At 36.5% G+C, this 25,663-nt stretch overlaps 1 protein-coding gene across 3 annotated transcripts in view; it reads left to right on the top strand.

Moving 5' to 3' along the window:
* The window catches only part of LOC127814129 (DNA replication ATP-dependent helicase/nuclease JHS1), a 46,475-nt gene that overhangs the window by 8,364 nt on the left and 12,448 nt on the right, over positions 1-25,663 (top strand). For all 3 annotated transcript variants that reach the window (XR_008026288.1, XM_052355403.1, XM_052355402.1), the window contains exons 8-26: positions 6,279-6,411; positions 6,586-6,696; positions 6,835-6,931; positions 7,154-7,236; positions 8,143-8,208; positions 8,602-8,757; positions 8,898-8,953; positions 9,029-9,086; positions 9,163-9,273; positions 9,351-9,407; positions 17,801-17,935; positions 18,032-18,283; positions 19,729-19,803; positions 19,968-20,089; positions 20,800-20,872; positions 20,962-21,066; positions 21,203-21,370; positions 25,043-25,112; positions 25,208-25,359. Coding sequence is in view for 2 of the 3 variants with exons in the window: in XM_052355403.1 (XP_052211363.1) it covers positions 6,279-6,411; positions 6,586-6,696; positions 6,835-6,931; positions 7,154-7,236; positions 8,143-8,208; positions 8,602-8,757; positions 8,898-8,953; positions 9,029-9,086; positions 9,163-9,273; positions 9,351-9,407; positions 17,801-17,935; positions 18,032-18,283; positions 19,729-19,803; positions 19,968-20,089; positions 20,800-20,872; positions 20,962-21,066; positions 21,203-21,370; positions 25,043-25,112; positions 25,208-25,359 (2,080 nt within the window). In the remaining variant the exon portion in view is untranslated. The remainder of the gene's footprint in view (positions 1-6,278; positions 6,412-6,585; positions 6,697-6,834; positions 6,932-7,153; positions 7,237-8,142; positions 8,209-8,601; positions 8,758-8,897; positions 8,954-9,028; positions 9,087-9,162; positions 9,274-9,350; positions 9,408-17,800; positions 17,936-18,031; positions 18,284-19,728; positions 19,804-19,967; positions 20,090-20,799; positions 20,873-20,961; positions 21,067-21,202; positions 21,371-25,042; positions 25,113-25,207; positions 25,360-25,663) is intronic.

Genomic DNA, 25,663 nt, shown 5'->3' with positions numbered 1-25,663 from the left:
GGCAGAGGCAGTCGGAGAAAGAGCATGTCGTCAATCGAGATTTGAAACCGGCATTGGATTGCGGCAACGACGGTGACGAGGCGGCGATTGGATCTAGGGTTGGGGTTTGGATGATAGTTCTGATACCATGTGAATAAAATAATGTGTATTTTACCAAAAATGTATAATACAAGAGAATATATACAAGTATTTTAAGTTAATTACACTAATCAGTGTTCTAAAAGGCGTTAGCGCCTAGGGCTCCTAGGCGAGCCTAGGAAAATTGCTTTTTTTTTTTTGGTGATGTAATTTGATGTTATTTTCAATTAAATCAAAGTTGAAAAGCATCAATAATGCAACATAAACCAATAATACAAAATAATGGAATGACAAGTGAAATATAGAATTAAGCAGGAGAAAACAATTGTTGTAGATCAGTTCTAGGTTCAAACTTCAATAAGACAAAAGCAACAATAATGCAACATAAACCATACTTGAAGAATCTAAGTATCTAAGTATCTAATTGGAATTCTTCCTTTTCATATTCTTCCAATACATGATCTTCATCAGACTCAAAATCAAATTCATTGAGCTCTTGCTCATCTTCTTCTTCTTCTCATTGGAAATCATTTTCATGAAGCTCTCTCATCCTAGAGCTTCTTCGAGGTTGAAGCATCTCGTCTGCTCTGGATGCTTCACCAACCACTTCCCAAGTAAGCCCCGTACTAAGCTCAATTTCTTCATCATCTCCTCCTTCAACAATCCATTCTTGTGCATTGCTAGCATCACTAGTAAGTAGCACATCAACATTCCTTTCCTTCTCCCTCTTTTGCTTGTTCATCAGTTTTGCATTAAATTGGACATAGACAAGATTGTTCAATCGATGCACATCTAGTTTATTTCTTTTCTTCGTATGTATCTACATAAATAAAATAAAAGTAATGTCAATTTAAATGATAGATAAGTTATTGACATTAAAGAAATATAATTCATATTTTCATAGGGATAATGAAATTAAAATATTAAAAATGTTTTAAAATATACACTAACCCCTTCAAAAGTGCTCCAATTTCTTTCACAACTAGATGAACTACTGGTTAACGAGAGGATCCTTGTTGCCATTCGTTGCAAGTTTGGAGTTTGATTTCCATAAGTCATCCACCATGTAACTACATAAGTTAACAAGTATAAAGTAAACAAATTTATACACTAATACACATTAGGAACTAAGAAAAGGATTAAAGGAATTTTATACCTAGATTATAATTGTCATCATTTTTTGCACAACCTTGAGCTGCCCACACTTTTCCAAAAGCTCCATCTTTACGAGTACACTTTGGCAACTCAACATTTATGACATGACCTTGCAATTCAAAATGATCATCACCATGATAAAACATCTCCACACAATTAAAAAGCCCATCCATCACTTCATTATCAAGATATATAGTCTTATTCTTGAAAAGGTAGTAGGGATTCAAAAGGTAAGCTGCCAAATGCAATGGACTATCTAGCCTATCTTTCACCCTTGCTTCAATAATCTCTATAACAGGCTGATAGTTTTTCTCAAGATTATTTAGGGCCTCCTGAATATCTTCCTTTGCCTGCTTAATCTCTCCATATAAAAAGCCCATAGAAGGCTTTCTATCTACATCAACAATTTGAAGCACCTTCACCAAATGTGCAAAAACCTTAAGGCATAAAGTTACACTATTCCAGAAAGCAATGCTCATCACAGTAGCATATGCTGCTTTTCCTTTAACAGTCTTTGACCATTTACACTCTTCCCATTCAGAGCTTGTAAACATTGACCTCAATTAGGCCTTTTTCTCTATCAAACTCTGCAAAGTAAGGAAAGAAGAAGCAAATCTAGTGACTCCCGATCTCACTATATCCTTTTTCTTCGTAAATGACTTTATTAAGGACAAGGTCTTATGGTGTGCATAAATGAAGATTGTCAAACTCTTTGCCTAATCAATGACTTTCTTATATCTTGGCATTTTTCCAATACTTTCAAGCATCAAATTGATGGTGTGAGTAGCACATGATGTCCAAAAGATATTTGGCCTCTTCAGCTTCGATAATTTTGCCGCTCCCATATTGTTGGCAACATTGTTGGTTACTACTTGGACTATATTTTGTGGCCCAACTTGCTCAATGCACTTGTCCACATACTCAAATATGAGTTCACTTGTATGTGCTTCATCTGATGCTTCTTTCAAAGAAAGAAAAGCAGTACCCATGCTAGAATTAACACATAGGTTCATGATGCTCCTCCTTTTTCTATTTGTCCAAGCATTTGTCATAATAGAGCACCCATTTTGTGCCCACTCTTCTTCATGCTTCTTTAGTAAGTCTTTCATTCTGTCAACCTCTTCCTTTAATAACAGTTCCCTTAACTGGTATTGACTAGGAGGTTTGAACATCGACCCAAATTGACTAACTACCTCAACAAACTATTTGAAGCTATCATAATCAATAGCATTGGAAGGTATACCAGCTTCATACACTCATCTAGCACAATATTCTTGTACAATCTGTGTTCTCTTTTTAAACAATGCTTCACTAATATTTTGCTGCCTTTGCGTCATTCTCGAACTCAAACAAATTTCAGGACTAATGGAGCTTGCAAACTTATCTATAGGGCCAAGAGTACGAGGCGCTTTTTTGCTCCCTAACTCTTCCAATTCATTTTCATCATCCACCCCTTTTCAAAAATATTAACCAAGGATCTCATCATATCTTCCTCTTGCTTCTTATTCTTACTCTTTGCCTCGGCAATAGCATTCTTGCATTTAGCTTTATCATTCGGAGAAGATTTTGGACATGTAGAAACATTTCCTAAAATGTGGCCGATGTGTTTTTTGACTCTGTAAACTCCTCTAGACATAACTTTATCACACGACTTGCATTTAACTTTATCCATATTCTTCGGATTAATTAACATTCCATACTCCCATCCGACATTATTTGATTTCCTTTTAAGAACTGAGGCGGCATCGAACGATGCTTCCATACTCCCAATTCCATTCGACATGACTTTCTTTTTTCTTCTTTTTTTTTTCCTGAGTAAATTGACATTGAATGATTGAATTAAAATAGACAATTAGCTAACAAACAAAGCCATGAGCTAACAATAGCCCCAAGCAGCACCGTTGCAACAAGCAGCAACAAAGGCAGCTTGCTACATTTGTTGCTTGCTTGCAAGTTACAATTATTAAAATTTTTAAAACATTAATAATAATAATAATAATTAATAAATATTTGAATAACAAATAATCAAATATTAACATAAATACTAAATTAAATAACAAAAAAACAAAAAGAAAACAAAAGAGGGAGAGGCAACAGCAGCAACAACTTGCTTACTGCTTACCGAAGGAGGCAGAGGGTGAGTGAAGAAGATGAAGTTGCAAGAGACAACTAGAGTGTGGCGGTGTGCGAGCACGAGACGGTGGCGACGGCGACTTTGCAATTGTAAGAGACGGTGGTGGCGGCGACTTTGCAACTGCAAGAGATGGTGGCAGCGTGAGAGCACAAGAGAGGCGACGGCGACGGTGACTCAGTAATAGATTGTCGGTGGCGGTGCGCGCAAGAGAGAAGGGGAAATCGACGAGAGAGAAGGGGTAATGGGTAAGGGGAAACAAAACCCTAATAAATTTATACTAAAACGCTTCACGCGGTCTAGGCGGTCGATTAGGCCATAATCAGCTAGGCGATTCACGCGGCTAGGCTTCCGCCTTGGCCGCCTAGGTGTTGCTCGGTACCGATTAGCCGGGCCGATGCCTAAGGTGGCCAATTTGGCCATAATCGCGGCGGCCGCCTAAGCCGTGTTTTAGTTCACTAACACTAATACCCATACTTATCTTAATTAAAAAATATGCATAGGCTCCCCATGCCCTCAAAAACAACTTGATGTTTTGGTCCATAAGAGTCTTTATAGGCATACATCCAAGCATATTTCTATCTCAAGCACATCCAAGGTGTACTTTCTTATGAGAAAATATAGATTCCTTACTTTGATAGAACCATCTCAATACTAAGAAAATATTTTAGGGGACCCAAATCCTTGGTCTTAAATTGTCATTGAAGATGAGCTTTCAACTTAGTGAAAGTAATATCATCTTTCCTTGCATTAACTATTAACTATATCAACATATACAAGTAGAAGAGTATGGTAACCAAACTAAGTACGATAAAAAATAGAAGACTAAGTACAATAAAAGTAGGAATACTAGATAGAATGAGAACCATTTTCTTGATATGAGATAGAGACAAATGCCCTAGTCTACAATGGGTGTGTGGTGGTGAAGCAACAGTCATGCAAGTTACTAGCCGGGGTGGATCCAGAAACTTATGTAGGGAGAGGCTGAAATTTTTTTTTTTTTGAGGTGTAAAATTGCACATCACGCATTTTGGGGTGGGTTGTAATTTTTTTTTTATTAGGTTATTATTAAATTTTTTTTTTACATTAAAAATTTAACTTTAAATATAAATAATGGACTGCCCTGGACAGCTCACACGTCCATCCGCCCTTGGCCACTAGTGAAGTAGATTGAGAGAGATAATAGTCCTTGAGATTGATACCCCATGTCAATCATTTTTCTAGTACTCCACTTTGTTTCTTTTTCACATTGGCATTAAAAGACATTTGTTCAAGAAAATCAATAATGGAAGCCACTAAGATAGATGGTTATGTCTTAATCATTTTGTTGAAGACAAAATAGAGCATCAATCACGTTATATATACGAGTGATGTCGCTCATATATGGGTCATGGGCACAAGTTCGTATGGCACTACACTCAATATGAGCTCATGGGAACAAGTCCGGGGCACTACACTCACAAAGAGGTTGAAAAATAGGCATCAAAGTGGGCTCAACAGTCTGCCACATCAAACTAAATAACTGCACATCCACCTTTTGCCGAAGAGATTGATTGTTCTTAGGAATGGTTGAGATGGTATGCGTTAAATGATCTTTAAGGTCTATGTTGTAGAAGAAAAATAATTTCTGTTTATTTTACAGTTGCTCTAACCTCTTGTTAGAATACTACTTGTGTGTTACGGTTAGCATATCGTTAGATTGTTTAAATTCTGTTGTTGCAGTTTTGTCAGTTCTATTGTTTCAGTCAAGTTGCTCAACTTGCTGCCACTTGGAAGTTGTTTGTTAACAAGGATTAGCTGAATTTAATTACTCAGCTGATTCTTGTTTCTCATTGAGAAAGGCATTAGTTTTCAGGAACACCTCTCTCTCGCGTCTCCTCTCAGTCTTTCTTCTGTTATTCTTTCTGCATTATTACCTTGAAGCTCTCGCTTCACATGCCCAAGAAACCAAATTTCCACTGCTGCCGACCATGCAGAATGATTGTTCCCATTCAATTGCTTGTGATAATAATTGGCGTGCTTGGGGATTGGGGAATGGTAAACGTTGTTGATGTTGATGAGGTAGTTACGGATGAAGACTGTGCAGTTGATGAAGACATGACGATGATTACAGACCTTAATCCGATAATCAGTGTGAGTTCAAGAAATTAAGCTGAAAAGTGCCTAGAAATCAAGAGGTTGCAAACTGAATTCGAGATTGCAACCAGACTCGTAGTTGCGAAGTAGATCTGCAACAGATATGCAGACCTCTAAAAGCGGGCACGAAGCACTGGAAGGGACGATGAGCAGCGCCAGTGAGGAGAGCGGTGCTGGTGAGGTCGACTGTGTCGGTGATCAGAATCAGTGAAGTCGACGGCCGTGTCGCACCCAGATATGCAGATTATAGGCGCGAAGGACTGGGAGTCGAGGCGAGTAGCACCTGTCAGGAGAGGGTGCCAGTGAAGACGATGACTGCAGGTGAGCAGCATCGACGAAGTCGAGGGTGGCGGCGACGGCAGTACTAGTTAGGGTTATGGTTTGGCTCTGATACCATGTAGAGGAATAAAATAATCTGTATTACTCTGGTAGCATGTATACGTACAAGGTATATATACACTGAGTATACTAAGTGCCCTAGTTATAGTAATACCATTACTTATATTATTATTATACATTTCAACACACACACACACACTTAAGATGAATGAGAGTGGTACGGTAAGTTCCGCTTGTGGGATAAAATATACTCTCAAATTCCCTTAACAAGGTTATTTAGTTTTCTCTGTGGTCTGTTTATAAAATAGGCCTTTTTGATGTTTTTACCCTTTTCTTCCCCAAGAAATTTTCTTCAAATCTACTTCCTATCCTAATTTTAGCTTGTATTTGGCATAGTGTATGCCAAGGGAAGTAACAATATGTTCTTTTTCCTGGACAGGTTATATACTGTTGTTGCACCTGGGGACACAGTTCATGTCATAGGTGAATTTGATGACCAAAGAAAGTGTGATGTGAATCATGAGAAGAATTTTCTAATTGTTCACCCAGATATTTTGGTGTCTGGAACCAGGGTAATTTGATTAGCCGTTTCCCAAAGTATCTTGTGTTTAGTTATTTTCCCGATTTGCAATATGATCTGTGATTCTTGTAACATGAATAACTTCTAGCTCTCACTTTTATTCCCGTTGACTGGTTTCCCGCTTCTTTACCTGGTTGTTCTGTTCATAAAAAATTGGGTGCTTCAGGTGGCTGCAAGTTTCAGTTGCTCAAGGCGAACTGTTCTAGATGAGAGGGTAAAATGTACTGAACAATCAGCTGCGGCATTGATGGGCACGCTGCTGCACCAAATTTTTCAGGTTGTATTATCCTTTCTATTTTCACTTTTAAAATTGTTCACACTTTGTATTTACATGTTTTATTTAGCTCAAGAATGTAAGTTTGACATTTCTGTCTTCTGGTTTTATTTCTAAACCAATGGTTTATTATTTTTCTAGGCTGGATTATTGAGGGAAGTTCTGACAAAGGACTTCTTGGAGGAATATGCAAAAATTGTGCTCCAGAAAAATATTCAGAGCTTGTATGCATGTGGAGGTGGAGATCTAAAAAATGTCACTTTTCTGTAATTTCCCATTTCCCACTGGCAGCTGCATTAGGTTTCATTTACATAGCATTAGTGAACTATGCCTTCTACTTATTCAACAAGCTATGTTCTTGTATTTTGCGAGTTAAATGCTTTGAATGAAGTTGTCTCCTGCAAAACACTTCCATTATTGATTTCAAGTTCTTGACTTCCACTTTTTGTGGACATTGCAGTAAATGAAAATGAAGTTCACAAGATTTTGAATGAAGCAATGCCAAAACTATTCAATTGGATACTGCTCTTCAGAGAATCAGAGGTCTGTAATATTATTTTACTGAAGATTTACCTAGAAATCTCATTTGATTAATGGTTATTGGTGATGGTAACATGGTTGGACAACTCCTCGGACATATGTTCATGGAGTTGCAAACATGGAGAAAGCTATCTACACAGAATCTGTTTACTTTTCATCTATATCTCTCCCTCTGTCTGAGTGGAGGGTTGTCTGTGAACTGATTGGATTGTAGTTCTTACATGTTAATGTTAAGCCACTACACTGCCAATTGCCTAAAAAAAAATAAAAATCATTCTGTCTCATTTGACATTCCCTTACTTTTGACACCACCTATTTAAATAGAGGGAATCAGGTGTGAAATGACATAAAATTGCAATGAACAGGATGCAGGTAGCACAAGCACATAGCATTAGCAAGTCACACCGTGTGAGTGTGACTTGAACCTATGGACTTCCTAGAGCCATATCTTTGCCATCATACCGTGTGACTGTCTCAAAGCCTGAGATGTTAGAAAATTGTCCATGAGGGCATTGCCAGGCTGTCTTATAATATTTGTGAAGAAAGAAAAAACATTTTACACATTAAAGAACTCACTTAACATGATTGAACCTGATCCAAATACTCGACCTCAATATGAATGTAAGCCATGATGTCCTATTCTTCATGAATTGAAGAGAGTTGTTTATAAGGAGAATATTATCATATGTGTAAAAACGGATTCTTGTTCATACTTTCTTTCCATGTTGTATAATTGGTATCAAGAAATATAATTGCTTGTTTGTATAGATTGTATTTACATCTGTAACCATCTTAAGAAATTGTTTCAAGCTTTTCTTGCCCGGGCCTTGTAATCATCTTAGTAACAGAAAGCTTATTGGTTTCGTCACACATCAAATTCAGAAGGTGACAGTTTATTGGATTTTGCAGGACTCAAAAAGTCCTAGTGTTGATTTTGGATCTGATAATGGACCGAAAAAGGTTAAAGTAACTGAGGTAGTGAATCTCTCCTACTCTTGCTGCTTTTTTCTGTCTTTATGCTTAATGTATAAAATAGACTTTGAATGGGCATGAATTTCCCTATGAGACTATGAATATTGACAGGACAGGTAGGCACTGATTTAAATGTGCTGATAAATTGCCTATTTAGGTATAGAATGCTGCATGGTAGAAATGCGCACGCCTGCACCTTTTTTTACTAGAGTGTTTATTCATCTAACATATGTTCTCCTAGTTGGCTTTTATGTAAAAAAAAGTGTGCTCATTGTCTTACCTTGTTTCTTCTATGCAATTTGTTGTTACCAGTTACATCCAAGGGATCAGACTTGCAAATTAATCATCTGTTGTCTACCAACTACATAAACTGCTTTTCTGCTTGTTGAAATGTAGGTAATCGATATTGAAGAGATGGCATGGGCTCCAAAATATGGGCTGAAAGGGATGATTGATGCATCTCTTCGAGTCAAAGTCAGTTCAGGCATGAACAAAGCTAATGAAATGATAATGCCTTTGGAATTTAAAACCGGAAAAGGAACCAGCGGTCAGGCAAGTTTGTTGTCAAATTGGTATATTATTTTAAAGAATTTGATGACCGATTAAATTTTGAAAAAAGGAATTTTTAGATACCATCTGATTGCTTCTGACCTCCTAACCATGTTACTATTCTAACTTGGTTGATTGTCCAGTCAGCCACGGAGCACATTGCGCAAGTAATGTTGTACACTCTCCTTATGTCTGAGAGGTCAGTACAGTCTGGGCAATGTTCTTATGTGTATATGTCACCTTTTTTCCTTATTTGTCTTGTTCCTTTTTTCAGATACCAGAGGACCATAGATTATGGCCTTCTATACTATCTCCACACAAATCAGACACAGGTAAATCAAATGCTTCTACTCATACTTCATGTTTTCTTTTAATTAAGTTGTTTGCATGTGTATGCACCTTGAAAAGGGAATTGCGGTTCAAAGACCTAACTTGGTTGGGCTGATCATGCGTCGGAATGAATTGGCAACTGAGATTCTAAAAGCATCAATGACTCAACAATTGCCACCAATGTTACAGGTTTGCTTATTGTTCAGCATTACTTATATTGGGGTAACTTTTGAATTGTGATGCTCACCTTTTTCCTCCCTGCATAGAACCCAAGCATATGCAGAGGTTGCCGCCACTTAAATTCTTGTTCTGTCTACCACAAGGTAAGTCTCCATTGTACAATAGTTCAAAAGTCTTGAATTGATGGTTGCTGATCAACTAATTAATAGCCATTGCAATCCTTTTTTTAAGCCCAAATGCAACCCTTTGCCAACTTTTATTACTTAGGATTTGCTGTTCCCTCGCTGAACTGTAAGTTGAACAAAGTGGATGGAAAAGATATGCTTTTCAGAAGTAAAATGACATATATGGTGTACATGCCCACCTACTATGGTCCAAAGCATGAACATCCTTCTCTCAATCCAGGGAGTCCCTTCCTTGACTGAGTGAATGAGAACCTATGTCATTTTGCAATTTGGTGGCTGGAGACTACACACTCATGATTCCTCTGCTCCATATTCTTTGCATGACTGGTTTGAAACAGAAATCAGTGTCCAGTAATGCCAGCTAACACTTTGGAACCTCTTCCCACCTTATCCCAAATTTTATCAGACATTGTAACATCGTAGTCTCAGCATTTATGGCACGTTGTTACGACCCTCTTCCTTGTGACACATAAATAAGTACACAGATAAACAGGGAGGTCAACACATATTTAACCTGCCATTGCCATAGTTGTCAAAAGAGCAAGGTGCGTTAAGGGCCAAAGAGGTGCTTGGAGTCTAGGTACGAGGTGTAAGGTGAAGCACGAACTCAAGCATGTGAGGCATATAGGTGCACCTTTGACAACTATGTCCAATATATGGACAAATTTTCTCTCACCCACTTCAGATTTCTTCAGTTTTGTCTGCACCTATCACCTTTGGTGACTAAATTTGAGGAGGTTAAATATTGGAATAGTTTCTAGATGCTCCATGTCTTTTAATTTGGCATTTTTAAGCCTTATTGGTAGATGTGCAATTTAATAATTTATGCACGTCTTAATACAATTCCTGCCTAAAGATATTATAGAAATATGTCGATTCATGAGGATACTAGCAGATTTCCCAATCCTAAATTAAGGAATGGTTTCTAAATCACATTTAGGAAACTTCCTAATTCTGTCCATATGTACCTTAATGTGTATTTCCTTCTTTGTTTTTGAATTGTTTCCTTATAAATAGTTTTCATATGTTGTAATCTTTTCCTCTATAAGAGGATTCTTGTGTACATTCAATGGATGAAGGAAGAATTATTCTGATTTCCTACATGGTATCAGAGCATTCCCTTCCACTACTAATATTTTCCAAACCCTAATAGTGCCTTCATTGCACTTCTTTGCGTCGCCACCTCTAGGGTTTTAGATCTATTTATTCTGGAACCCTAATACAACCTTCATTGTTGCTTTTCCTGTCGTGCACCCTTCTTTGCTTCTCGGTCGTGGAATTCTTCCTGGTCTCCGGTTTTTCTCATGTTCGATGCCTTCCTTTCTTTAGATCCGATCAAGGGTTCTACTCAATTCTTGTTACTTAAAGCATGTCTGAGATATCCGAAGCCACTCTGGCCATGACCTCTGTTGAATCCTATCCAAGTGATCAGTAGTTAATAGGAGTTAGTGATATGCTCGGCTTGCATCCATCCTACTGGCTAGATGGAAGAAACTTCTTGTAGTGGTCCCAACTTGTGAGAACATTCCTCAAAGGTTAAGGGAAGCTAGGCCACTTGACTGGAACCCCTCCAAAAGATTCAGATCCCACGTTCTCAGCATGGGATATTGATGATTCATTAATCATGTCATGGCTTTGGAGGGCTATGCAGCCGGAGGTAAGTAAAAACTTTATGTTTTTGACCTCATCTAGGGCTATTTGGGAGATTGTGAGTAGGCCGATTCCAAGGTCCTAGATGCCTTGATAATTTTTGAGATTAAGACTAAGTTTAGTGGGACAAGGCAATGGGCATCCACTATAACTGAATATTACAATAAGATGAAGGGGCTGTGGCTAGAGTTAGATCACTAACAAGATATCAAAATGGAGTGTTGCAAGGATGTTGCCACCCTCAACCAAATTCAGGAAAGTGATAGGATAGTAGAGTTTCTAGCGGGGCTCAATCCGGAGTATGATCAAGTAAGGATCCAAGTTCTTGGTAGGGAAAAACTACCTACTCTTAATGAGGTTTTTTCCATTGTTTGAAGTGAGGAAAATAGATGGGGAGCCATGCTAGGAGATCACAGTGTAGATGGCTCGGCCATGGTGTCATGCAATAGAGAAGGGATACGGTTTAGGGCAGAAGGTTTAATGAAAAATTCAGGGCGTGAAGGCTTATGGTGCACTTATTGCAAAAAGCCCAGGCATACTAGGGATAACTGCTTTAAACTTCATGGCAAAGAAGTAGTGTTGAGCAAGATGGGCAGATTTAAGGGTCTGCCACCTAAGAGTCAGGCCTATTTATCCAGCAAAGACCAAGGGGAAGCTGAATCTGCAGGTAAAATTGATTCTCTTGGATCTGATTTTGCACAATTGAATGCAGAGGAGATGATCAAACTCAAAAACTTCCTAAGGACAATCCAAGATGGGGCTTGCTCTCTTGCCCAACAAGGTAAAATCATGCATACTGAGTGTTTTTCTGCCTTGAAAACTGCTGGGAATACTAATTGGGTTCTTGACTCAGGAACTATCGATCACATGACCTCTCACTTGACTTTTTTTGATACTTATCAGCCTCTTGTAAACCCTAAACAGATTGTTATTGCTGATGGAACCACTGTTCCCATTATTGGTGAAGGCATAGTTACTTTCAGCCCCTTGTTATCAGCTAAACAAGTACTTCATGTCCCACATTTGGCCACTAATCTTATATCTATTCATCAACTAACCAAGGAATTAAATTGTCATGCCATTTTCTATCCTCATATGTGTGTATTTAGGACATGACCACGAGGAAGATGATTGGTGTGGCTGAGGAGCACAATGGATTGTACATCCTACACAAGGCAGACCACCCTAAGGAGAAGTAGCCTACAATTGCTTGCTCATCTCAGTCCATTTCAGCCTCTGCCACCATTTGGCTTCAGCATTATAGGCTAGCTCATCCTCATTTTCCTTTATTAAAAACTATGTTTCCTCATTTGTTTATATCTTTAGATCCTAGGATGTTTCAATGTGATGTGTGTGATGTCTAAACACCATAGAGTGTCCTATCCTATTAGCAATAAATTATCATCTAAACCTTTTTTCTTGGTTCATTCGGATGTTTGGGGACCATCCAAAATTACCAATTGTTCTAAGGCGGTGGTTTGTTTCTTTATTGATGATTGTACTCACATGTGTTGGGTATTTCTATTAAAAGAGAAGGCAACCATTAGTACTATCTTCCCTTATTTTTGCAAAATGGTTTCAACTCAATTTAGTACATCTATATAAAAATTCAAAACAGATAATGCCAAATATTATTTTAATAATCAGTTGAATCAATTTTCCAACAAGAGGGCATGGTTCACGAGTCTTCTTGCATAAACACTCCATAACAAAATGGAGTGATTGAGAGGAAGATGAGACATCTTCTTAATGTGGTTAGAACCCTTCATCAAAATCATGTCTCTAAAACCTATTGGGGTGAAGCTATTCTAACTGCGGCCTATGTCATCAACCGAGTCCCCTCTAAAGTACTCAATTATTATAGCCCATTCTAGTGCTTATCCTTTTTTTTTTTTTCTCAATTTTTGTTTGCATTCTCCTTTTCCTCTCTGTGTGTTTGGTTGTGTGTGCTTTGTACACATTCCCAAAATTCATCAAGACAAACTTGATCCCCGTGCTCGTAGGTGTATTTTCCTAGGTTATTCTCCAACCCAAAAGGGTTACAAGTGCTATCACCCACCAACTAGGAAGTTCTTTGTCTCCAAAGATGTCTCTTTTCTTGAATCTAAGTCCTTCTTTGACTCTCAACACCTTGGTCCTCTGGGAGAGCCTCGAGAAAATGTGGACTAAGACTCCTTTGATGCTTTTCCAAACCTAGCACCAGCTCCCAGGACACTTGTTTTACCTAGTTATGGTTCTGCTTCTTCTTCTCCTGTCCCTATTTTTCCAGCTTCTAATCCTACCCCTCTACCTACGAAATATATTGAGCAAGCAGTCCAAAGGCCTCCATCTCCAGTTAGGTATCAGGTTTTTCCTTATGTGTTCAAAAGGAGGCAGCCGATTGTGGAATCTTAGCCCTCACCAGCATCAAACCTAGGTATTGAAATTGCACAATCATCAAATTCATCTTTTTTCAGCCTTGTTTCTAATGATCTAGACCTGCCAATTGCTGTGAGTAAAAGGGTTAGAAGTTATACTTTGTATCCTTTGACCGATTACCTATCCTATCATCGTCTCTCTCAAAAACACAAAAGCTTCCTCACCTCATTAGACTCTATTAGTATTCCTAAGTCAGTATAGAAGGCCCTAAAAGACCAGAATTGGAATCAAGCCTTGCAAGAGGAAATGAATGCCTTAAATAAAAATCAGATATTGGAGTTGGTGCCTACACCTAAGGGAGTTACTCTAGTTGGCTGCAAGTGGATATTTAATTTGAAATATAAAGTTGATGGCACATTGGAGAGGTATAAAGCCAGGCTGGTGGCCAAGGGCTATACTCAATTTTATGACATAGATTACCTTGAGACGTTTACACCAGTGGCAAAAATGACAACAATAATAATTCTTATATCCCTAGCAGCTCATTATGGGTGGAAAATGTAGCAATTAGATGTAAAGAATGCTTTCTTAAATGGGGATTTAGAAGAGGAGGTGTACATAGAAGTGCCCCCTAGTTTCAGAAAAGGGACATAGGTACAATGTGCAAGCTTAAAAAGCCTTATATGGGCATAAATAGTCTCCCCGGGCATGGTTTGGCAAGTTTTCTAAGGCAATGAAGTTTATGGGATACGCCCAAAGTAGAGGTGATCACACTCTCTTCAAACATTTAGGTGGAAAAGTTACTGCACTCTTAGTGTATGTTGATGATATCGTTGTAATTGGAAGTGATATGGAAGAACAATAAATTCTAAATGGGAAATTAGCAAAGGAATTTGAGATCAAAGACTTTGGGGTGCTTAAATATTTCTTAGGAATAGAGGTGGCTTACTTGAAGGCTAGAATCTTTCTATCACAGTAGAAGTACATTCTTGACCTTCTAGCTAAAATAGGAATGGCAGGAGGAAAAGGGTCCAACATACCTGTGGATCCTAATCTTAGATTGTAGGAGAATTCAAAAGGAAAAATGGTAGATAGAGGGAGTTTCTAGAGACTCGTTGGCCTACTAATATACCTCTCACACACTAGGCCTGATATTGCTTTTACTGTCAGCCTAGTAAGTAGATTCATGCATTGTCCAACTGAGGAACACAAGCAAGCTGTAAGAAAAATCCTAAACTACTTCAAGGTAACACCAGGTAAAGGTATTTTGTTTAAGGTTGGAACTGAATTGAATGTGCAAGAATTCACTGATGCAGGTTATGGTGGCTCCATAATTGATAGGAGATCCATCACAGGATAGTGTGTTTTTGGGGGGAAATCTTATGTCTTGGAGGTGTAAAAAGCAAACTATTGTGCTAAGATCTAGTGCAGAGGCAGAATTTAAGGCAATGGCCCTTGGATTGTGTGAGCTTCTGTGGCTTTGAATTATCTTAGAAGACTTGAAGATTAAGGTTCAAGGTACTATTAACCTATTTTGTGATAATCAATCAGTTATTAACATTGCTCATAATCTTGTGCAGCATGACAGGACTAAACATATAAAGATTGATCAACACTTCATCAAGGAAAAATTGGATGCTGGTTTAATTCGAATTCCATATGTATCATTTGACAATCAAGTGGCAGATGTGTTGACTAAAGGGCTAGCTAGGAAAAGATTTAACGTTTTAATAAGAAAGCTGGGAATGGTTGACATCCATTTTCTAGCTTGAGGGGAGTGTCAATTCATGAGGATATTAGCAGATTTCCCAATCCTAAGTTAAGGAATGGTTTCTAAATCACATTTAGGAAACTTCCAAATTCTGTCCATATGTACCTTAATGTGTATTTCCTTCTTTGTTTTTGAATTGTTTCCTTATAGATAGTTTTCATATGTTGTAATCTTTTCCTCTATAAGAGGATTCCCGTGTACATTCAATGGATGAAGGAAGTATTATTTTGATTTCCTACAAAATATTATCATATACGTGAACATATAAAACATTATAAACAATTGACCACCATGCTTCCTTATCTTTATAACTAATCACAAAGAATTAACTGAAGAAATTTATGGGCAGAGTATGCTTGTAACATCCCGCATCGAGTAATAAGAAGAATTGAAATAACTTACCCTGACGGGTTTACCCGAACTTTCCAGGGGGTCATCCATCCTTGAGGTTCCTCAGCTTAAACACGCTTAACTCTGGAGTTCTTTGCCTACATTCAATTCAAAAGGTATTCAGCTGGTGTTATTTTCTTCTTTACTTATCCTCGATATATACTACCATTCTCTGGACTTTTGGGGTATTACATTCTCACCCCCGAGTACATGACGTCCTTGTCATGCGACCTTACAACTGGTTCCAGATTTTCTCCCCTTTGGAGGCTGCCATCCTAGAAGCTTGTCAAAAGCCACTTCTTGTTCAAGTCCTCACGCCTCAACATCACTCCCCGCCCTCATCGAACCGCTTTTTCCAAGGGTCGGCTCTTATACCACCTATAACATCCCGCATCGAGCGATAGGAAGGACCGGAACAACTTACCCTAATGGGTCTACGCAAACTTCCTAGGGGGTCAATCAAGCTAAACCCTGGAGTTCTTTGCCTACATTCAGCCTAAAAGATATCCAATTGGTGTTGTTTTTTTCTTTATTTATCCTCAATATATACTACCCTTATTTGGGCTCTTAGAGTATTACAATGCTTTTGGACCTGGTGATCAGATTTAACACTAATTACATTAATCATATTGTTTCTTGATATTTGGTATGTGTTGGACTTGTACCCTATTGCTAATGTACTTGACAAGCCCTGCTATATGTTTAAAATTTGCATAAAAATTTGTAATTGTAGGTTTGCTTTGAACGTTTTGGAAACAAAGGTTTATAACAACTCAATTCCACTAAAATGATCTAAAAATAACACATCGTTGGAGGGTATACTTGCTGCCTCTGGTTTGACTTCTTTTAGATAAAATTTGCAAGGGTGATTCTTTAGAATGGCACTAAGGTGTTGATGTAGGACAGAAGAGAAGTGAGAAAAAGAAGTTTGAAAGAAGAAGAAGAAACAAAGAAGAAGAGGAAGAAGAAGAGAGAATTGAGAGAGAAAAGAGCAGTTGAGAATAGAAAATCTAAGAAACTGTATCAAATAACTGCCTCACAATCCAAAATACAGAGATATATACAAGTCCAACATAAAACAAAAACTACCCACAAATACAAGAAATTAAAGAAGCAATTTGCCAACATAATGACAAGTAAAAACACATCTAAAATCTACTTCTACGCCTACAATAAACCTGTCCAATTCTCCCTTAAGACAGTCCCACATTAGGTGTACATCTGATTGTATTCTTTCTTGAGAGAATGATAAACTAAATTACCAATTTTGGTCTTTGCTTTATCTTATTGTGTTCTCTCCTTTTTGATAAGAACACAATACAGCAGTACATAGACACCTCAACCGTGTTAAATGGATGAATTTTCTTATCACAGCCAATAGCCATGTATCTAAAACTAAGAGTAGTGCTGCATATAAAAATGACCCTCCCCAGCCCTTCTAGATTGAGGAACCTTGGGCATTGGGGACACCATTTAGCCTTCAATTTAAAAATGAGTAGGTAGTTGATCAAATTTCTAGAGCACCCCTCTGTTTTTTTGTCACTGATCTGGTGGTCTGCTTAGTGATATCTGAACATTAAATTGCCTATAAAACAGTTAACTGGATAATTGGTAAATGAATGACGAGTTGCTATCTTATTTACTTTTCTTTAACCCATTTACGATTATATTCTACTTATTTGTGAGACAATACATTTTCTGGAACTAGATAATGCATTAATGAACCATAATTAGTTTATTTTTAACAAATTGATGTATTGTGATTGCCTAAACTTGGAAACACATATGAAGCATACCTTTTCTTCAATCTTTGTTAATTCTGATTTAATCTATATAACCTGCAATCCAATTAAGCTGACAGCTAGTTGCTCTCATCCTTGGCACATCAAATTACAATTATGCACTGGCAGTCACTGACTTTATGCTGTCTAGACAAGCATACATGACTCGTTAATCCTGGCTTGTCAACTTTGAACCTTTTCCCGCATTAGGCTACTTTTCTAAGAGCACCTTCTTACAATTGTTGTTCCGAAATATTTGGTATAGAACAAAAGTGAGTATGGTCAGGACAGGACATCTGGTGATCCTAGCTGTTGACACTTCATTAGTTTGCTTTATTAACTCAAAACTGTATTAAATGTGTGCGTATGATTTTTGTTCATATAAACTTTAAATCCTGAAGGTGCATGGTGGAAGCAGAGAGGGTAGTGGATTGGGGGACATGTTCGACTCACTTGTTTGCCATTTAACAAGTAAGCATTGTGCTTTCCTTCACCAGTGGGAGCGATTAGTTGACTTAGAAGCTAAGGAATTGCAGGTATGGTACCTGATGACTGTTCACAACACTTACAGCCAATTCCTAAAATAGCATATGCTTGATTCTGTAAGTTACAATTTCTTTTTGTTGTCTCAGAATGTCAAGAAAGGCATCTGGCATTCTAGTTTGAGAAGTGAAAAATCAACTGGTTCCCTAGGCTCTATTGTTCTCGATACTTCAGATGAATTACCACTAAAGAAGTGCTCCAAGGGTAACCGGTACATTTATCGATTTGTGCGCCAAGATTTGCTTCCACTTGATGGTAAAGGGCATCATGGAGATTCTCTGAGTTCTGTTTCTGCTGCTGCTGATGACATGAATTGCACACTTAGGAGCGGAGACCGTGTGGTATATATTTTCTTCTATCTGCCTTCCTTTTTTCTGCATGATCTTTTCTTGTGTGGATAGATAGAAGTGGGCTTTTAACAGTTTTTAATGGAACATAATGTTTGTACAAGTTTAATGTGCTTTGAATGTAAAACTATTTACTGTTGTTTCATATGTTTTGAGGTATTATTGAAAACAAATTGTCAATTTTGTTTCCTGCTTTTGTTCATAAATAGAAAGGACCAAACCTGATTCAGTTACTGGGGGAAACATTTTTTCACAATAACATGCAAGTACCTTAGCAATTTACATATTGGCAACCATCCTAAATTCGTATTGCAAAATGGTGAATTTAGCATTCAAGGCAACGTCAAAGATTTTTTTGGGGGGTATTTATAGTTTTTGTCTATGTGAAAATTCCAATATAATGAACTGAATTTTTGAGATTTTGGAGTTTTGGTAGGACAAGATATAAAAATTTGGCTAATGTGTTTCAAGAAATGCTTTTGCGTGAATTATTCGAAGGAAAAAAATACTGTGTTATGTTTTTCTATTGGATGTCTAATTGTTACATATTGGAAAAAGCTATTGGATATTTAATTGTTAAAAAGAACTTAAACTATAGTACATTTGATACAGATTTAATTTTTTTATCATAAATCTGAATCATATAAATGCCATTTTTCCATTTGACACCCTAGCAAGTAATATGGGGGAAGAAGCAAAATACTAAGCTTCCTGTGTGTCCCTAATGAACACCACCAGTTATGTACTATTAGGACTGGTTAAATGGCTATAAGGGAACTAGTGTTCTGTAGTTACATGTAATGATCTCAGACTCAGTTTGCTTCCATACGAGGCATAATGTTTCCTACAGTTTAAAAGCCTTTATATAAACAAGTACTTTTCCAAGTTTTGATTTGACCTGATTAGAGTTAGGACTGCTTCTCTAATTTGGCATGGCAAATTGATTCCATGGGATTTAATAGAACTTTTTCTTCTTTCTTTTATGTGATACTCAAGTTTCCTTTCAATTTCATACTATTCACATTGAGGGTAAATATGAGAGAATCCAAACTAAATATTTGTTGGGGTAATAAGGATAGATAATGAAATATTGTGGTTTATTGAAATTTGTAGCCCTTTTAATGCAGAATGGAGAAAATAGATCTGTATAGCAAACCCAAATGTCTTAGACAGGCTTAATTGAGTACTGTTTAGTTGTTAATTTCTGGGGTCATCTTTGACTGGAATTTATATTAATTTTTTATTAGTCTAATGTTTATGGAAGCAATTATACAGAATCATTTTATCTCATGTTATATGTGCTATAGACTCAAATGTGTATTTCCTCATTTAATGGCCCTAATTGGAGCAATATTGCACGTTTTCTTTTATGCTTTTTTTAAAATTTATTTCTAATCTACAGAATATCTGTTTTTTCACTTACTCCTACTTTGAATTAGATACTGAGCACAGAACTTGGCTGCCTGACAGTTGCGAGTGGGATCCTAATGGATATCAGTCGCTCCCATGTAACTGTAAGAATTTTGCAACATATATTGTTCTTTTCTCATCTTTATAAGCAGAAGTACCTGTTTTGTATGCACCCTTCCAGGATTAATGACAGTACATTAAATAGTTTTCCACATATCTTTGAGTTCTAAAATTTCTGTTTGCCTTTTTAACTACCCATGAAATTCAGGTTTCCTTTTCAAAGCGCTTAAAGCTTCCAGGGGGTAGCCCTTCTTCTAGTGCTCAAGATCTCCATCGAGAAGTCTGGCGTATTGATAAGGATGAAGTTATGGCTTCATTTCCCATCATGAGGTAGTTAAATGATAGCAATGATCTCTTTAATGGGGCTGCAAGTGAACAGAGCCACTTGCCAACAGCTTGAAAATCAACTCAATTGGGGTTTGTTCAAGCTTGTTCATTCAGTTACATAAACAAGCTTGATCTTGATTATTAAGCTCATTTTAATAAACCAGCTGAGCTTGAGCTTTAGGGTGCTCATCTTGTTTGGACTTGTGAGCAAGTGTGCTTGCGGCCTGTTTATAAACTCATTTTGCAGTTCATTCTGAAATGTGTGTTTTACGTGAGGATTTTTTATCACGTTTATATTACTCAGAACTTGAATATATATATATATTGAAATATACTAATTTTATATGTTCTACATAAGTAGGCCTAAAATCAAGCATAAAATGGACTTTAATTTTAAATCTTGTGAAAAGGTTCATTTTGAAGCTTGCTTAATGCTCATTTAAAATGTATTTCATATAAATAAGCACAACTTAAGGCCAAGATCAACAAAATTCTAATATAAGCAAAAGCTTGAGCTTCAATTTTGAGCTTGACTCATGCTCGGGCCAAAAGCCGATCCTGATAAAATTCTAAGCAAACAAGCTAAGCTTTTGTAGGCTCAACTCAGCTTGTTTGCAGCACTACTCTTTGATGTGGTTACAGTTGTTCTTCTTGCTGTATCTCTTGCTGTCAGAATGATTGAAATATACCCTAAATGCTTGTCTTTTTTGAAGATACAACCTTATACAAGTTTTTCTACAAAACGAGCATAGTTCTCATCTAAGGAGGCTGATTGTTGACCTTGAGGTAAGTGATCTGCAAAATGTCTCAATCACAAAGTTGATGTTTGCACTGCCAATTTGGTGGGTGTTAGTGAAATTTTACATTTGATATAGGCCCCAAGATTTGACAGTGGATGTGTATTCAGTCAAGACCCTGCAATATCATATATCTGGTCCGAGAAAATTTTGAACAATGATCAACGGAGAGCCATAATCAAGGTTATTCTTAATTCAACAATCTACAATTTTATTCCAGGCTTCTCTTACTGCTTTTCCTTGAGCAGTACCCTTTTACGTGTGCAGTTTCTTACCTATGAATGCTTGATTTTACTTGTTGGACCGTTTGATTATTTAGATACTTACAGCAAAGGACTATGCACTTATTCTTGGAATGCCTGGAACTGGAAAAACTTCCACTATGGTGCATGCAGTGAAGGCTTTGTTGATGAGAGGTGCATCCATTTTGCTTACATCCTACACAAACTCAGCTGTTGATAATTTGCTTATCAAATTGAAAGTTCAGGTCATCTCTACCCTGATGCATCTTAATAGATATTGACATATTGTATAATTGTTTTCTGCATGGTTCTTTTTATCACAACCATAACCATGCAGTTGCATCAGATAACTAAATGCTAGTCCGGAAGTCTTTTTAACATAAACTTTAGTTTTCACTGAAGAAAAGTATGCCCATCATGAAAGCTAGGACTAAATGAAAAGTAGTGCTTTTAAGGAATCAACAAGTTGCCATTTTATACAGATCTCAAACCTTACTATTATATTTCCTTGGATAAATCCTTCTGATAATCTTGTAATTTTTTTGCTGTGATGGTTTGCTACTTACCAGTATCTTTGAGTGTAGAAAAATGAAACAAGTTGAGAAAATTGTAGATACTGGTTATCTCTTGATAGATTCTCATGTAGTAAAGGGTATTTATACACAACAAATAGGTTATCTCCTATATTCTAGGAACATGTTTGAATATGTTTTGAAGATAAAATACAACAAGAATTTAAATATTTGCTGAGATATCTTGGATTATTCTGCTGCCTCGATCCCTTTATTCTTGGAGTTTTTCAATCTTCAAATCACCTCATCACTTTATCCTTTCACCTCCTATTTTTCAAATTCCAAATCTCCTTATCACTTTGTCCTTTCATCTCCTATTTTTCAGGCCGTAAGATTAGGAGAACAATCCAGCTATTACTTGAGTCCTTTGAGTAAACTGTTATTTTATTTCCAGAATATCTTTGTGATGTTTTCAACACCGAGTTTTTCCATAATAATCCGTTTCAGCAACAGTGCAGTTTATAAATCTGTATTAAATGATCATAAGCGCTCGAGGGAGGTTGGCTTAAAAAATTTAAGCCCTTCTTGTGACGTGGTTTGAATTATATGAAGGATTTCTATCACAGTGAATTTTGCATGCTCAAATTTGGGAAACCTAATTCCTCACAAATGTTTGGCACAACTGAACATGTTTGTTTTTGACTGAATAAAATTTTCTTTCAAGACTTCCAGTGTGGAATTTATTATGTATTTTACAAAGGGGAACAAGAACAAGAGAAATTTGTTCTTTTGGACTGCAGACCCTATCCCTTACTGTCCTTATGCGGAGAAGTTAACTCTGATCACAAGGAACCAATAAACATGCTAGACCAGAAACATGTAAACATACAACAGCACAACAACGTATCAAGCTTTAGCCCCACGAGCCTGCAAACTTACAAGTACAAATAAAAAAATTTAGCGATTTTAGTTTACTGATTATTGAGTGGTGTCATGATTGTTTAATAATTAAAATACATCTGACTGTTTTCTGTTACAACTCAGAAAGGACTTAAAAAGTGGGAACAAAAGTAAACTAAGGCTTCATCTGGCAACAGTTTCCTCTTCAAGAAAAGAGCTTACTTAAAATAATAATGAAAAAAAACTATACCAAAGTTTTCTAAATTCTCAAGAAAGCTAATTTTGTTAGTTGTTTTTATAATAGCATGATCTAGAAAATGCTAACAATTCCCAGAAGAAAATGAATATTATATGTTGTGAAAGGAGTTCAATATAATTGTGAAATTATATCTTGTCTTTTTAATTGAAGTGATGAAGAGATAAAAAAGTATAATTTTTTGAGTTTTTGTGGGCTTTTGGTTTAAAAGGTTGCTATTTTAAGCTGAAAAATCAGTATCCAAACTAGTTTTGCATTTTTAAGCAAAAAAGCAAATGAAGAAGCTGGTGCTAGACATGACTCGTAGTCAACTTAGAAGGTACCAACCTGTTGTTGGGGGTTGTTGTAGAAGAAGACCCCCGACAACTTAGAAGGTACCAACCTCATTCGTAGTCCACTTATATTTGCCTGGTTAGTTTTGATGTTTTTTTTTTTTTTTTGGATTTGAGATATTAGATTCCTTGAAGATGACCGTTTTTTCTTTTAACTGTGACTTTGTTGGTTCTTTGCTTGGATCCCATCCCCTAAACTATCTTACAGCTAAAGTCATTAAGAATAGAGGTTTGCTATTAAATAATACAACACATCAAGGCTTTATCCCAGCATGTGGGGTATGCAATCTAATAATCATCCATATTTTTTACAACTAATCTAATAATGACTTCCGCTATTAAAATGAATGAAATTAGCTTGTTTTTCTTGTAAGGGTCAGCTTTCTCTTCAGTCTTCTTATCATATTTTTATTTATCTGAATAGAAAAGTTATCAGAACTGAAGCCTCAAGATTTATGGTTTTGGCACCTTTTTTTAAAACATCATACACTTTCGGTTCAGAACAATAAATTTAGTTTAGAAAACTGTTTTCGGGAGTTTCTCCTCTACATATTTATGTAGTGTTCTGTAAAAGTCCAAAAAGAAAATTTAATAAATAAAAATCTAGAAATAGTAGGATTTTTGGTCTAAAAGTCTAGAATGGTGACTGGTAACAGATTGGTTGTACTATTTACATAGAATGTACTTCAAAATATTGTGAAATATGACTTACATTAATATTAAAACTCAAAAACTAGGTTTGAATGCATTTTACTTAAAAATGAGTATATATTTGGCCAATTATGAATAGACATCTCAAATTTTAAGTAATATTTTTGTAAACTGGAGTAATCTGTGTTCTAGCTAACATTTAGGAGATTCTTGTTCTAAGCTACCTAACACAATGTGTTTCGTGGATTCAAAAGCAAGTTCTGAAATGGAAACCCTAGGGCACAAAGAAATGACAGAAACGAAACAAGAGAGAAGAAATAATGAGAGAAGTCATAACTTGTATTGCAGAGAAAATGAATACTTAACCTTAGAGAAAGAACATAAGAGTTATTTAAATAGGCAGCTCATTACACATGAAAGAGGCACTGCCTCAATAATAACTAATACAGCAAAGCAGCATTAATGCTAATACAACAGATATACTACAACAACCAAACAACAGCAGGAAATATACGAAAACAAATACAGCAACAGCAAACAATACTATCACAAAACTTTAGATGCTTCCACAAGTTCTATGGGATCTTATGTTGTTTCTGGGAAGCTCTATGAGAAATTTTATGGCAAACATTACTGTTGACAAGTTAATGGTCAAAAAGGTGGAAAAACCCTAAGTCTCCCTGATATTTGGTCTGCTGCCTGAGTATCGATCAATTTTTTTTGGAAAGAAGGGAAGGAATCAATAAAAGCTGAAGTAATATATGCATATGCATAATAGATCTGGGATTCTGGATGAGGTTAAACACTTCTGGAATTTCATTCCTTGTTAGTGTTTTTTTAGCCTGTTAAATTGGTGGCTGAGGTGATCAAAAAGCTTTTGACCTAAGCTGTCTACCATTGAGTAGAGTAGCTTATCATTTGATATTGATGATATATTATTGCTAAGATGGTGCCTTGCAGAATTTATAGTTCATCATTGTAAATTAGGAAAATAAATTTGTCATGCTTAACTTAAATTTTTATGGGCCTAAATGAAGATATGACAAAAGAGAGAAATACATGGAAGTCTAGAATTCATGTAGCCGACCCCACATAGTGGAATAAAGGCTGGATATGTTGTTGTTGTTGTTTATGCTTAACTTAAATTTTAATTAAATTATCTCATATTCCCTTCCCGTGCAAAAAGATGATTTTCTATAGCTTTTTTTTTATTGCATCACTAGACTTATTATTTTCACAATTCATTAGAAGGTAAACCTACTGCAGGGCATAGATTTTGTTCGCATTGGGATAAATGATGCTGTTCACGAGGAAGTTCGGGAGCATTGCTTTTCAGGTGTCGTACATTAGCATCAACACTCTCTTTTTACTTTTTCTTATGTTCCACATACTTGGTTTCTTTTAACTATGATATCAATTTTTTTTTTACAGCAATGGATATACATAGTGTTGAAGACATAAAAGTAAGACTAGACCAAGTTAAAGTTGTTGCAGTTACTTGTTTGGGGTCAACCAGTCCTTTGCTTGTCAATAAGCGATTTGATATATGCATCATGGATGAAGCAGGACAAACTACACTCCCTGTACGTCTTCTGCATGTTATGAATTATTTAATATAGGACTTGCTATTGTATTGCATTACTTATAAAATTAGGCTTAGTTATTTGATGCGATGCAGAAAGTCAAAAACTTGCAAATCTTTGCACATATTTTTTTTGGTTTTTGTTTGAGTTAGATTTGTTCATAGGTTAGTTGAAAATAGGCAGATTTTGCTACGAATGACTATAAGATCAGATAGTAAACTCTCTTGTTGGGTTCTACACCAAGGAGCTTTTTTGAGCAATCATCTATGTGTTACCTTTGTTCTTTGTGATCGTCCCTGATTTT

This window comes from Diospyros lotus, chromosome 12 (assembly GCF_014633365.1).
Source record: "Diospyros lotus cultivar Yz01 chromosome 12, ASM1463336v1, whole genome shotgun sequence".
NCBI lineage: Eukaryota > Viridiplantae > Streptophyta > Magnoliopsida > Ericales > Ebenaceae > Diospyros > Diospyros lotus.
This window is presented reverse-complemented; position numbering and strand designations above follow the sequence as displayed.